This window comes from Sinohyriopsis cumingii, chromosome 8, assembly GCF_028554795.1.
Source record: "Sinohyriopsis cumingii isolate HCF-2022 chromosome 8, ASM2855479v2, whole genome shotgun sequence".
NCBI classification, from domain to species: Eukaryota; Metazoa; Mollusca; class Bivalvia; order Unionida; family Unionidae; genus Sinohyriopsis; species Sinohyriopsis cumingii.
The window spans coordinates 85,713,849-85,729,739 of NC_142968.1; the positions used below are offsets into that span (position 1 = coordinate 85,713,849).

Consider the following 15,891-nt stretch of genomic DNA (forward strand, 5'->3'; position numbering starts at 1 on the left):
ATCGCATGCGCAGTTACCAACTTCCTATTGGTCTCGTTCAATCAGATTTTTCGCGGGACTGTACGAGATTTTCGCACAACGAGCGAAAGGGGGCGCTCACCAGTCATTATGTACTTTAGGGGGGCAGGGGACAGTTTTTATGTACAAATTTAATGCTGCCTTGTGTAAAAAATCATAAAAATACAAATACACAAGTGAGGTCAAAAAGTCCATAGTTTTAGATACATATATTAAAACAAAGCATAAGAATAGTATTCACTTGACCAGAGAAGTCAATGGCAGTTCATAGCAGAAGTTTATGCACACCAACCCCTATGTTATACATGCATTTTTCACATCCAAAGGCCATTTTTGACAGCATGTGGTGCTCACAGTGCAAACGCAAGCCCTTTCCCTGGATGAAAATTTTGAAAAACATTGTCTACTAAATAGCTTGATGCAATTCAGAACATTTGTCATCCAAGCCGTTTTTGAGATACTCTACTTGCCTTGAACCCACGTGTCTATGGGAGGCTAGCTCTTCTTCCTAGCCGACCATTGGTATTTCACTATCAACATACTGCAGAGCAACTATCCATAGCAGTTATTAAAATGGGTGAAATGAATTTTGCCAGACTGACAATGCCAGCTTCTGAGAGTGCAATGAATGAATTACCAAATATATAAAATATAAAAATGGTTATCTGCTCTTTTTTAAAAATACAATTGACCTCTTAAGTTCAGGACGTGAAAATGACCAAGTAGAGCTAGCACATTTTGAAAGATACACATCTGGAGTAAGGCCAAGCTGTATACTCTATAACCCATATTACGCCCATTAATCATACACCAAACTAAAGGGAATTTATATCTATATTTGTAATTTATAAGTTGATATATCCTCTGTGTGCCTTGTTTAAATTGGCCGATTTGGTGGTAGCATTTAGGAGAAACTAACAGGTTGCCCATCATCTATGTAGAATGAGTAGAAGATTGTTAATTAGTTACCTTATCAGGAAGCATCTACAGATAATAGAAAAGGGAGCAATGTATGTGTGTTTGCATACTAAAATAAAAAGCATGCAGATCATTAAAGTAATGGATGTCATTTTTCAGGATTTGATTTTACATACAATGTCAACGGCAATTAGTCACTTCATTTGGATCCTCAGACATAGATCATTAGTTACACACCACAACAAGTATATTCTGCTAACTAAATGTAAAAGTGAGCCGATAATTTTGGACGAAATCAACCTAAAGGTGTGATCCAGTGCAACCCGGCTTGAATGTCGCACGCTGTGATGTCACAATGAAAACTATGCATGTGCATAAACAAATTTGTACTTCCTATACTGTGATGATTCGACTCAACATGCTCTTTTCTGGACCCAGTTTAGTACCTGGCCACTACTGTAAAAGTCCATAGCGACTGATTATTTTCGTCTGGTAGTTTCTTGATGACAGTTAAGGCGCACATGATTCAATAATTAGGACTGGATGGACTTTGATTAAAATACGGTATTATATTTAAACGGCAATTTATATTTAATATATATATATATATATATATATATATATATATATATATATATATATATATATATATATATATATATATATATATATATAACATGAATAAATGTGCATTGATGATCTGTATGACTTTAACAATAGTTATCAAAATAGTGTTACATGAAGAATTTTGTACATATAATGTACTTTTTCAGAGTACTATCAGATTGAGCATTTTGCCTCCCCCCACCCCCCATTAGTTCCGAACCATATCCGTAGCCTCTATCCTCCATGACTTGACAAACAAGCGAAACATAAATCCATAACACGTGGATGATTAATCCACGAAAGTATTCAAGACGTATGCACATTCTTCATACTGTATTCGACTACTAGATAGCCGGCAGTGCTTCATCCTTAATACGATGGGGTTTTGGATTTTTTTTAAGGGGTGGTTGTGTTCTTTTCTTTTTTTTCCACCTGTTATGAGCCTATGCTCTTACAAAAAGTAACAGGAAAAAAGTGAAGACAACAAGCTTTGTAAAATGTAACAAATAATTTATTTCCCTAGAATATCAAATGAAAAATTAGAAAATAAGAACTTACGGTTTTACGAATAAATTCCAAAAATAATCCACGAATTCAAAATTAGAAGTCCTAGTAATAAAAAGTCCTGAATGAAACTGAGTTCTAATCCCGATGAAATCCCAAATGGAAGACGATGACGTATGTTATAACCTGCGAAGTGCTGCAGTATCAACAATCTTTTGTTGAATCACAGAAAATATTATTCCAGTTTTTGAATTCTGTATAAATTTCGATAAAAGGTCTTGTCCAAGAATTAATTTAGAATACTAGCATTTCCATGGAAAATAATCACTTGAATTCAATATAATTTGAAGAAAATAAAAACAAATTGCCCAAACTGGACACAACATAAAACACCTGGACGTCTCAAGTGTTAAGGCAAGACTGATAATTCTTTCTCAATACATCAGTAATAAGTCTAACTAAGACGCAAAACAGATTCACTGATGAGGGTCAACCTTCTAGAAATGGAAATTTGTTTCATGATAAATATCACGTCGTCCAGGTATGGCCTTGACATAACATAATATTCTTACTCTGTGAAAGAATATATAAAATATATTTAAAAGTTGTTTACTAAAACTATCTCTGGCTCTGAATCAAGATCAGAAAGTAGATACAGTGTTTCTATTTTTAGTTCTTTATATAAAAAACACAGTCAGCTCAGGTCAAACAGAACTAAACTAAATTTCTGGACAATGTTAAATCCAGTAAATAAAGTTACACTACAATAGCATATAATGAAATAAAAAATTAAAACTAACAAACAAACAATTAAATTAAATCAAATATACATAACACATCCTCAGTACGATGGCGTTGTGTTTCATCCTCAATAAGCCGATGATTTTTGCTAAAACGCTTCTACTATCTCAAGTATGTCAGTATTTCTTGCACCCCTTGGTATTTCTATATTAAACTAACGTGCAAATTGTTTGAGTTGCTGTACCGTTGCTTTTGTATTAACAATTTGATTAGTGAACAGTGGTTGAGCAAGTTGATTTAGTGCAAGTATTGGGCTCAATAATTCAAGTATATTGGTTTTTCAAATACAATTTGGTATTCGTTTTCCATGTGTTATTTGTTTATCTTTAGCGGAAGTCCGATCAGCATGTTTTTATATGGGAAAAGCTTTCTCTAACTGAGAAATTCGTCAATATATTGTTTTAATATTTGTGATCTAACGGAGTCAGACACTACAGTTGCTTTGATCCTAGCTAGTATGCCATTTAGTTTTCATCTGTTTGCGCAGTCATAGGCAGTAGAGTCTGATTGGGCATTTAGGTTTTTTTCTGCAATTACAGGTGCCTGTTTCACGCGCCTTATAATATTCACAAACAAATCCACATGACCAGAAGGGCAGATTACGTGATTTGTCTAAATTCAAAAATCAGCGTGAGATGCAAATAAAATTGCAAATACAAAAAGGATCACTTTTTGATGTTACCGAAAATGTTAGATAAGTACCCCTTTTTAAAGAAAAGGGTTTAAATCAACATTTTTCCCATTTAAAAAAAAAACTGAGAATTTAGCATGGTCAAGAGAGCACTGGACTTGTTATTACAGTGTGTATACATGTATAAGTATACTTATTGGAAAAGCTCGTGAAGCTGACATTTCACTGTCAGTAGAGGCAAGTGCCAATCATGGTTTCCTCAAGGAAATGTCTCTTGAAGGGTTACGAGTTTGTACCCGAGGCATATTGACAGAGATTTTGGAATTGCAAAAAAGAAAACAGACAACCCCATGTTGAATTTGCTAGGGGAAAAGTACAACTGTTGGACAGTTAGTATGCAACTAAGAAGGTTGATAAAGACAACTCGTATTAATGAACACAAAATAGATACTTTAGAAAATGTTGCTCGTACAGCTCACACATATTCCTTGGGTCACAAATTTCATTTGTCAAAAAGTTTTCCTCTCAGAAGATGGTTAGTAAGACACCACCTCAGTCTCAAGCAAGTACTTACAATTTTTAATCTGGCACAACTAATAAGAATAAAATGTCTGATAAGACTGGTCAGAAATCCTTATCTCTTTCTATGTGCACTTATTGAAAGAAAATACGGCACATTATTTCTGATTGCTTTAAGTTTTTAAAAACTGACATAATAAAGACACGGCAGTTCCAAATGCTCGTTTTTCATAGGTCAAAGTGATGTGTTGGAAACAACATATTTGTGAGGTCAAATAAACCCTCTTCTGATTTGATTATGGACAAGTATGAAACAGTCATGTCGAAAGGTTATGGAGACTGACATGGGTGATTTGTAATTGCATTTTTGTATTGTTTTCTACTGTTTAAAAAAATAAAGCACTGCATAAACTCATACTATCACGTTGATATTGAAATGTACACAAAATACAAGTTATTATTCCTATTGTTGTTGTTCCAGTGCCTTTAAGTAGCAATGATAACATTATTGTTATTATTATTATTATTATTATTGTTATTGCAAATACCCGTACGAAACGTCTGGGCATATTGCGCCAATTCAGGAGCAGTACAAGAGGCATAACACACTCAATTTAAAGGCGTAAAGCAACTTTTGCAGGCGTACAAGACCCAGAAGCGTAATACTAGTATGAAATAAAGGCGTCCTTTGTCTAAGAGTTGTGAAAATTACAGGCGTATTCCAAAAACAATGATGGCATACTGGCAAGAAAAGGTGCATTTTGAAACTTAGCAAACTGCAATTCACTAGGTGTAGTTTGGAACTTAGAAAACTGCATCATGGTAGATGAGATGGAATTTTGAACTTTGAAAATCTGCATGATGTAGATAAAGTGTAAATAGGACTTTGACAAAAAAAAAAAACATCATGCATATTTCAGCACTTTGTTTTATTTCAGTCTACTAAGAAGTCTCAAATAAATGACACAGCTAAATCGTTTTGTTTTTGCATGAATCTGTTTAATAATGACATACAAAGACAGCTGAATGCTGAAATGAACTGAAACTATTAAATGTTTGAGTATCCAAATCCGTTTTTGTTCCACCATCCCAACAACCAAATCTATAGGCTTGCCAAAAATCTAAGTATAATTGGTAAGTATTCAAAGTTCGGATTTGATACACATTAACCTTAATATATGAAGAGATAAATTATCATCAACAACAAATACTAAAAAATAAATGTTGCACATATGAATGATAATTAGTAAAAATAGAGGGAGAAAAATATACATAAACGTAAAAGTCAGTAACAGATCCTTATATATAAATATGCAACTTTAATTTACTCTTCAAACATGAAGAGAAATGCATGGGCAAATATAGTACAAAAGTTATTATATAAATTGTACATATTTTTATTTCAAATACTTTAAAATTTAACTGGAGATATAACTTAGTCTTTCTGGTTGAGCGTGAGTGTAGGTTATGCATGCTTGGAATTGGGACAGAATTGGTATAATTAAGTCAACAAAACATATATTATATAACTGCCTATACATACCATAGTGGTCAAGCAAGTCACATAAACCTTTAAGAGCATGAGAACATGTGAACACTGAATGTCTTACCAAACTCCTGGGCAACTAAAGACAAAAATGCAATTCTCCCACATAATTTTGTTTTTAAAAGACACTAAAGTGAACCTTTGTCTCAAAACTGCCACCATTGTTGTTATCTCTGCTGAACAAAATGAGAGTGATATTTCACCATGCTTTTGCAGATGAGACGATAAGTCTCAGTTTATGTGTCAGGAACAGAAAACCATGTAACTTAATCTGACTGTTCAGATATAGACGGATATAAGCATATTTAGCAGCAGGGAATTCTACAAGCATTCAACCTGTCAACATACATCTTGCTGGAACTACTTCAACATCAATTGTCTTTTCCACAGCAATAATATTTAGTTTCTCATTGTAATTTGGACACTGTAAAATCTCAACAAAGACAAATACTCCCTTCTGGTTCTCAACATCTGTTCAAGTGCATGTAAGAAGAAAAACTAACATGTCCAAAACAAATAGTTCTGTTCACTGTATACTTAATAGTAGAGTTACTGCGTTTTGTCATTCGTTTATAATTATTTCCATACACTAAACAATCTCTCAACTGCAGTTGATTAAATGCATCAACTTCATTACTCTGTGGGCATGAACCTAAAAATATCGTAGGGGAACTGAATTCATCTTCCTTCAAAATTTGAGTGAAAACTTCCAAGAACATACACACCTTCCTCTGGCTGTTCACATCTTTTTAAATTGGAAGGGAATTCAATGAAATTGTATAACCTCTCAGCTTCTGACCCTTTAATAATACACTCTTGTTTTAATTCAGGAAGCTTTTGAACAAAAGAAACCCCTGTTACGATCTAATTATCTATGGTATGAGTTCCTCTAATCATTTTCAAATGAAATCCAATCTTGTCTTCAAAGTGAAAACAACTGTGTGTGTATAAAGGTCCAAATTCCATGACACTGTCTGCTAAATGAAACAGTTGATGAATATTAAGAGTCATATACCATTTATCATACAGATTTGCAAAATGTTTACAAAACTGAAGCAACATAATCTCTGCTTCTTGTATATCTTGCAATAAACAGCCATTTGAAAGCAGTATATGAAGTGCGTTTACTAACAACATATAGTGATTAAAGATTGCATCATCTAATATGCCACTCAACATGGGAGCTCCATAATTAAGTAAAAAAGACCTATATTCTGCAGATTTCCAGTCTGCGCAAATAGATCTCGATAATCTTGAGATTTCTAGAGTTGGCAAAATACTCAGTAATCTCTTATCAACCTCACTTACTTTGATATGGAAGTTAAACTTCTTACCTGAAAATAATAATGTAATCAATAGCGATTCCTTTCACAATATTAAACATAGGAAAAAAGCTAAGCCATGTTGGACCGTTCACACCATTAATAATGATATTTGTGGACCGAATACTCTGATTATAAATAAACTCTTTTGCATCATTCAGGGCCAAATCTGAAATTCCGTCATGTCCTTTGGGTGAAATTTCATTAAATGGAAAAATATGCGTGTGACCTTTGCCAATTTTTGCAGTTTTCCCTGTTTCAAAACATTTCCAGCATCCATAAGCTCCATTATATTGTATACTGTTACACAAAAGGGATCTAGCATGAAGATCAGCTGTTGCACATAGCAGAAAAGCTCTGCAAATAAAATTACCTCTTTGTTCGGGAAACGGCAATTCAATTCCATTTTGAAGTATTGCCATTTTTTTCTATAGAGGCTTCCAAAATGTACCCATAGCTGGTTTCTGTGAACCAACCCACACGCCTCCTAAGATCATGTTTTCTTTTTTCACCCTAATGTTAAATGGTAGTTCATTTATGACAAGGAGTATTGGCCAGATTGACATCTTACTACTTTGGAACACAGGTGCACCATCAGTGTTGAGTGTGAAGGATACATCTTCTTTTTTACTTAAAGGTCCAGAATTTTCAACATATTTTTTGCACAAATTTCCATCATAGATATCTCTAATTTTACCACTCACAGAATGTCTTTCAAACCTAGGTTTAAGAGATTCAAAAAAGCCTTCTTGTGAAAAAACACTCTTTAGCTGATCAACCACTGACATTTCTAAAAAGTATGGAATTTTAATTTTCTCAAAGCTTTAAGAACAGAAATCATTAGTACATTGGAGTTTTGTATTATCATTGAGACTCCCAAGGCAAAATGGGAAGTAATAGTGATATTTCGTTGGGTTTTTCAAATTTCTGAAGAAGATTTTAACACTGTGTAAACTTGTGCATAATCTGTATCCATTTGGTAGAAGAAATGCAAATATTTGCAGTAACTATTGCATACTATCACCAACAAGGTCATGCTATGCTGCAAAAATTGCTAAAGGCAACATGGCTGCACCAACTGTAATGCCAGCACCTTCATAAAGTGGTATTTTATTATTTATTGATTCTTCAGGAATGGCATCTGTGAAACACAGGTTTTCGTCTTTAGTACTGTCTATATCCTCAGTAAACAAATCTTCAAAACGATAAATTCCATCATCTGGGTTTAATGTGGAATCAGTCTTTTTCTTGTCAGTCTCTTGGTCTGTCTGTCCACACTGTTGCTTGAATTCCTGTCGGCAAGCATTCTCATAATTAAAAACTTCCCATTTCTCATGAATTTCATCTTCAGCACACATACTTTGTACTGACTCACATCAGCTTGAATCATTTGGCATCTGAAATAAGTTTTTAAAAATATTTTATTTGAAGCTGGCAAATAATTTAATTACTGCAAAATTGTTTTAATTAGTGGTATACCCAGTTTGAAATAGTCTATATTGCTTCATATTAATTAATTTAAAAACCAATTGAAAGTTTTTGTCATGATTGAAATCAGGCATGTCCAAAAAATACAAACACCCATGAAAAGGTACATTTACAAGACTGTCTTTCCAGCAACCCTATTTTCCCCTTCTTTTTTCCTACCATTTTGTCAGATTCCCTATTTGTTCCTACTTTGTTAATGAAGTGTTTGTTGTAAATAGATATAGCATCAAAAGGACAAAATATATGTCATGGTGTTTATGTTTGTAATCATATCATTATAGATGTTTTTTATCTTATAGGTATTGTTTAATGTTGTAAAGAGCTTAGAGCTTCTAAAGATTAGGCGCTACACAAAGTCCTCATTATTATTATTATTATTATTATTATTAAAAGTGTTTCCAAATTTATAGAGAGCAATATATCATGTTTGGTTTACACAAAAGATTTACTGTAGACTTGGAATGGTCATTACATGGTGAAGATGTTCAAATCAGGAGACTTATTTTCAGTTTCAAAACATTCTGAAGCAATTAAATGGCTCAACTGAAAGAAAGATATAAAATTAATTTCATAAATATTGAGAAGAGAAAAATGATATGTAATGGCTTGGTCTCAACTAACAAGAAATGTTTGCTCTGATTTATTTGCTGATATTGACAGACTATTATTGCTAAACTGATTTAAAACAATATTGTCTCAAAGTCTCACCAAACATGCACCACAAGTAATTTGCTAACAATAAAACCACTATTTAAAAAATACAGTAGACATAATAATAATGGCACCTTCTTACAATAACAGAACATGAATGAAAACCATACAGTAATGTCAATGTTCTTGAAAGGATTGAATTTTCATTCAGTGAAATATTTCACAAGCAAAATCTTTTGCCAAATTAATATTCGTACAGTGGATGAAGTAATAAAAATATCTGACTTTTTCTTTTACTTGTATTGTAATCTTAACCATACAAAGTTTTTGCATGAAAGTCACAATCTGTTCCAAATGTTCTTTTTGAGTTACATGGTTTCAACAGTACTTATACTCTGAGGTTCAGCTTGGTGACGGAGGTGTGGATAAGGCTGAGGTATTCATCTGGCATAATCCAGTGCCAACATCATTTGATCCATTTCATTAGGTTCCAGTGTTGAGTTTCCAGTATCTTCTTCTACTTTTTCTTTTCTGTTCTTTCCTTAATGTCCCCTCCTTGCTCTTTTGAAACTTAGGGTAGCCATGTTTTGTCCAATTACACACAAGCTAGCTATTCTGTTCTACTGGCCAGTAATTACCAAAAATCACGTCCATACTAAACTATACCAAACTGCAGTAACTTGATATGGGATGAAGGCACAGCAGTTTGTTCCCCCCCCCCCCCAGACTGAGGTCAGATTGTGAGGCCACTTTAAGGAGGTACATTAATTCTTGAAACAATCATTATATTTATAAAGATATAGAAAGTACTCTATTATTACCTCAAAGATTGAGTTTTACATTGAATACATTTCACAGATTGAGTAAAACGTTGACTAGCACTGAACCCATTCTACAATGAAAGTTTGTTAACAAATACTCAAGACCCCTGAGGAGGACCCTATGAATCCCATAATTCAGTGCTGTCCAACCCACAGCCTGCGGGCTGATTTTAAATGCCCCGCCAGAACTCGAGCAGTTATTTTAGTCGTTGCTTTTCAGTTTTCTGCTGCGGCCCTCAGCTTCAAGAAAAACATTTTTCAGTGGCCCATGGTGTCAAAAAGGTTGGACAGCACGTACTGCCATAATGCATCAGTAGTTGAAAATTTGAAATCATCACTGTAATTTTAACTCTGGCAGTCTAAGACTAGCATTTTCCAAATATACGCAATGTTTGCTTGTATTTACTTTCATGAAGATAAAACATTTATTGTTATATCAAAAAGCAATCCTTCTCTGAAAATGAAGACTGATTTTACTATAAAAGGAGAAGTGGAGATAAACTGGAGTTGCAAGTTCTTCAGTGGAGTTATAGTAAAAATAGGTAGTAAGTAAAAACCTATGTAAACTTTGCATGTAATCAAACTATTCAGTGGTAGCAGCAGGGGGGGCGAATCGGACATTTTGTCCAATCGTTATTTTGCTTAATTATTACTTTCTGCACTCAACGATCTAGTGTCGTCAGCGCCTGGTAAAAAAAAAACGACGTCGGTCCATCTTACACGATGGTGACGTCATTTGGTTTAATTAACACCTTCTGCGCGCCGATCCCCAGCGTCGTCAGCGTCCGGTAAGCACATCGACGACCGCGTCGATGTCATCGCCCCCCCTGCTGCTAAGTGGCTATTTACAATGAAAATTATTTACAACTAACCGAATATTTGGTCAAGTCCGATACGATATCGTGTCCGAGGATCATGTAAATTTATCGTTACGAATCCATGTGGGGTCGACTGAGCATGACTAAAAAAGTTTCGAAAACCATTAAAGTCCATGTCACCGCCGCACCATGTCTGCCAAATATTTCGTAGCGTGTGTGTATCAACGCCGTTGAATACAGCAAGAATATTACAGTTGTCTCTGATTACTTTTGGAATCTGAGTGTATCGTTGAGTGACATATATCACGTCGGTGTTTTTATGCCTGCCTCTGGAAAATATCCTAGCTGGGTTTTTTTGATTGTCTAACATAACATCATCGTACACGACTAGATTGTTAACGTCGCCATCAATATCATCGATACCTGGTGCATCATTGATATCTGTAATAAACTCAATAACATTTTTTTTAGCGATCGCTGATGCATTCTCGTTGAAATCTTTTAACACCTCGTAGCATCGTTGATCATCTACGCTAGGAGCAACCAAATACAACTTATCCCACTTCATCCATCTCATTATTAAATTGAGTAACAATTGCGTCTTGCCGGATCCAGATGGTCCGATGATAATCATCCGGATCGAGTTTGGTAACGCTGCAACATGCTTAACTGGTTCTCTTGTTTTAGTCGCCGAAAAATCAATTATATTCATATCTCTATACATAAATTATGGATCTATATTGTGTGAAGTGTAGAGTACGTACTGGCACAAATGATATGACAACCGCTACAACAAGAAATAACAGATCGGCCCTTACTGGTAAGTGTGCACAATGCGGTACAAAGAAATTTAGATTTATTTCTATTAGACCCGGAGATGTTTTAAAAAAAAGCGAGGAGGTGACATCGCAGCCAAATTGGCAAAACTCCCCGGAACACCGTGGGCAAAGTATCCAGGAGAAAAGCACCTCCCAGGATATAACTACTGTGGCCCTGGAACACGATTAGATATCAGACTCGATGATCAAAATCAGCCCAAACCCGGTGAGTATCCAATAAACGCTATCGATAAGGCGTGTCATGCTCATGATGTTGCTTACAAAAGTAGCTATCTGCAACAGCGTCATATCGCGGATGTAAAATTAATTCACGCATTAAATGCTATTCCTGATAAATCCGTCAAAGAAAAATTGGCCTCATGGTTGGTAAAATCGGCTATGAAAGGTAAATTAATGATGGGCGCTGGTAATTAATAACAACATGGAATCCATCTATTATTCTCCGAGAGGATACTGGAAGGGGAAGGCCGCAATTGGTAAGCTTGCAAGCGCTGCAAAGGTAACAAAGACCACTGCGGCTAATTGGTTATCCAAACAGGCTATATGGCAAATCTATCTACCACCGCCTAAACAAATCAACTTCTCGCGCTTTGATGTCAGCGTACCTAATGAAGTTCATCAGGCTGATATACTATTTTTGCCGCATGACAACGGTTACAAATACGCGCTAACCGTAGTTGATGTTGCGAGTCGATACAAACAAGCGGAGCCGTTAAAAACAAAGTCGGCAACTGAATTAGCCGCTGCGTTTGAAAGAATTTATCAAAGAGGCCCTCTGCGCTGGCCAAATCTATTACAAGTTGATCCCGGTAGTGAATTTCGCGGCGCTGTTTTATCAACGCTGAAACATCATAGCGTCGCGATACGACGAGGTCATACTGCGCTACATCGTGATCAGGCAATTGTTGAACGATTCAATCGGACTCTCGCTGAACGGTTATTTGGATATCAATACGCGAAGGAATTCATCCAAGAAAAACGATCTCGTGAATGGGTTAAAAGGTTGCCAGGTGTAATTGCAGCGTTAAATAACGAGATTACCCGAGCAATCAACATGAAGCCCAGCGACGCGATTAAATACGAGTATATACCCGGAAAATCAAAAATAAATAGCGTTTCCAAGCCGATTCTTGGCGATGTCACTGTTAGATATCTATATGAACCAGGAGAGCTTGAAGGCGGTAAAAAAAGAGCTACTGATCCTATTTGGAGTGTTACCACGCATAACATATCAACGATAACACGATCAACTGGTAGACCACCGATCTATAGACTGGATTCAACTGCTCCTCAGCGCGGATTTACACGCGAGCAACTACAAGTGATACCTGACGATACTCAATTACCCCCGCGTGGTCTTAACTAGCGCCGTTGCATCTATTGCACTCAAGACAGGTCAACCTCACATTGTTTTTGACATGACCGAGACTGTTATCGATCCTGTCCACGGTAAATTGGCGAGTGTCTTTATCCGAATAACGCCAGCGCATTACACAATTACAACTCGCGCAGTGATTATTCTGTTGTTGTCGTAACGCAATTATTAATTCGACATCAATATCAAAACGCCGCTGTTTTTTTTTATCCTGTTGGCGGTAACCCGAGAGTTTTCTATCAATGACGTTTGCATCGATGGTGACTTTGTCGCCGGCTTCGTCACTGGCTTCGTCAATAACAATTCTTCGAAGCTGATTTATTCTCCGTACTCGGGATACTGCAAGATAGACTAGATTTGACCATTCGATGCGATTATCAACCATCCAAACAATGGTGTCCGTGATGGTTAGTCCCTGCGAGGAATGTATTGTTGTTGCGTATCCTAACGTCCACGGGGATTTATCAGCACGTAGCGCGTCCTCGACGACGCTGATATCAACGAGCACGATATCATTCAGCACGAGAATTTGTTTTTTTGTCCCTGACGCTGTCGGGGCCGGGATTTCAACTTCAATGTTTTGCCGCCGTGTGTCCGCGGGTCTATAACATAACGGCACTGGGCGCGTTGGAAACTTTTCCTTATGCAACGTAAACAACCTCCGCTGAAGTGTGTCTCTGACTATCTTTCTACTCGCTACAATCAAATCGTTTGGTTTCCATGTTTCCCAGAATTCATTTAACGGCGTTTCCGGAATCACCTCGCGGATTATTTCACACTGAATTCTATCCGGCTGTAATCTGATTAATTTTTTAACCTCGCGCAGTTGTTCATCAAGTGCTCGGTAATCAGTATCGGTTTCTTCATAATAGTCCACAAAACCCCTTAACCAATCATGTGGACCCTCGCCGACAAATGGTGGTGGTTGGCCATGGTCGCCACACATGATCACCGCTGTATTCGCGCGCAGCAACCAATCAAGAAACATTTGTAAAGTATCTAACGAAACAGTACATATTTCGTCCCAGATGATAATGTCGGGAATAAATTTTTCACCCATTCGATCAGGAGTCCACTCACCGCCGCTGTATCGAAAAAAGCTGTGATAAGTAACGGCGTCAACATTTCTTTGTTTTATCTCTCGCGCTAGTCTATGGGTCGGTGTAAGCACGATTATACTTGCCCGCGTTCGAAATAATTCAATTGCCCGAGTCGTCTTTCCTGACCCGCCACAGCCGCTTAAATAAACCGTCTTGTGTCTACAAATTGGATCAGAACACGATGGTGCATTAGACCATTCTGACAATTTATCACCGCGTAAGTAGTTGTTCTCAACGGTGACATCTGCTGACGGGGAATAATCGCGTCGTATTTCATTTTTAATTCTCCATGTACCCCAACTCTCGTCCGGACTAGTAAACTCGGCTATGTTTCCCTTATACTTTACGTCTATATAAAACGAATCAACGGCTACTCTAACCGCGGTATCGGGGAATCTATTTATCATCGAGAATAAATTGATAGCGGCATAACCCAGCATAGACGCCCTCAAATGTGGATACGCCGGGCTGTCTCCATCGCTGTAGGTAACAACTGTACCCAACCTTGTTCCATTGGACAAGAAAGCTGTTTTGCAGTTCACGTATCTATTTTTTGCCACTGCGTCCTTGATTACGAAATCATATTCTGCGTCATCTATAATCAGCCGTGAGCAATATCGTTTGTAGTCGTGGTTTTTTCCACCTTGTGTGAACTTACCAATTATTCTTCTACCGAGATCTTTTGCCTCTCTGTTTCGTTGGTTAAATATCCTCCTGGACCATTCGATGATATATTCCTCGTCGGCATCAATGTTTTTTCTGGACTCGTCAATTATGCTATCTAGACGCTCCGGTTCTGGTAACCAGACTTCAGTCTGCGCCCGGTATGATATAATCGCGTCACTGACAATCAACGAAACTAGCATGCTACAATCAATCATATACCGTAGCAGCGCTATTGGCAACCACTTCTTTTCAGCCATGTGTCTACCGATCCAAATATAGCAACAGCGATGGAGTCCTGCCGCGAATTCAAATGATACTATGCGAGCGAATCCCGTTAAATCAAAATCAGGCAGTGGTCCATTAATAGCAACACGAGTCATTTCATGACTGGGGTGTCCAAATCGTCTAAAGTACTTAGCGGCGGATCCATACCCGAGAAAACTCGCTGGATAACAGGCAACCATATCAACCGAGATCATAGCGTCGCGGTTGTATTCAGTGTTCCATAGTCCACCGTGATAGTATTCCAAACAACTGGATTGTACATCCGGTAGAAATTCCTTGCGCGTTGGTCTCCACGCATTTTTCCTTGCTGCAACATGAGCTACAACCGATGGAATCGTAAAACAATTTGTTAGCAGTTGTTCATCATGCTCTTCAAATTCCATGGCGGTTTTTTTCATCCTGTTGTGAAACGCTTCAGTGCGATATAATTCACCGTTTGGTCTTACAAACTGATCAAAGGTATCCGCATCGTTTTCAGCGCTGCGAAGTAACCACACTGATACAGGGTCGTTTTTACACAAGTAGGCAATAGCATCAAATAGTTTCCTCTCCGCGAGAAAACCATCCCTGGAGAATTGTTCTCCCAGGAATTCTTCGGGTATATACTTTACTGTTCTATCCCGTGGAAATATTGTGATCGCGGGCGTCCATGCGTGTTCGTTATGATCAATAATTTTGATTGGGGTTCCCTTCGATTTATACTTCGATTCGTATAATACTTCACCGGTTATCGTTATAACGGTTATTGGAAATCTCAACGACGTTTCTAATCTCGCTATGTCGCTGATGGTTGCTCCACGCTCTTTTACGGTTAGTTCCCACTGGTTGATTTTGCTACGTCGTAAATCAGTCAATTTGTTTCCTCGACATGCATTTGTAAAATGCTCTATTATTCGTTCTGCTACACAATTTATCCCCGTTGACTGTTTCATCGGTTTCAGTTTTCCGATATCAGGTTTCTTATTTAACGGGTATATTCCATA

The 15,891-nt window shown here is 37.0% G+C and overlaps 1 protein-coding gene across 1 annotated transcript in view; it reads right to left on the bottom strand.

Annotated features, from left to right (window-relative positions):
- Positions 1-2,081: 2,081 nt before the first annotated feature.
- Positions 2,082-15,891, bottom strand: part of LOC149794055 (uncharacterized) — a 29,270-nt gene continuing 15,460 nt past the window's right edge. Inside the window, exons 2-4 of the mRNA XM_089969084.1 lie at positions 7,304-8,262; positions 7,111-7,222; positions 2,082-6,908 (exon numbers count right to left, since the gene is read on the bottom strand). Of these exons, the coding sequence (XP_089825210.1) occupies positions 6,408-6,908; positions 7,111-7,222; positions 7,304-7,653 (963 nt within the window). The 5' untranslated portion in view covers positions 7,654-8,262 and the 3' untranslated portion in view covers positions 2,082-6,407. The remainder of the gene's footprint in view (positions 6,909-7,110; positions 7,223-7,303; positions 8,263-15,891) is intronic.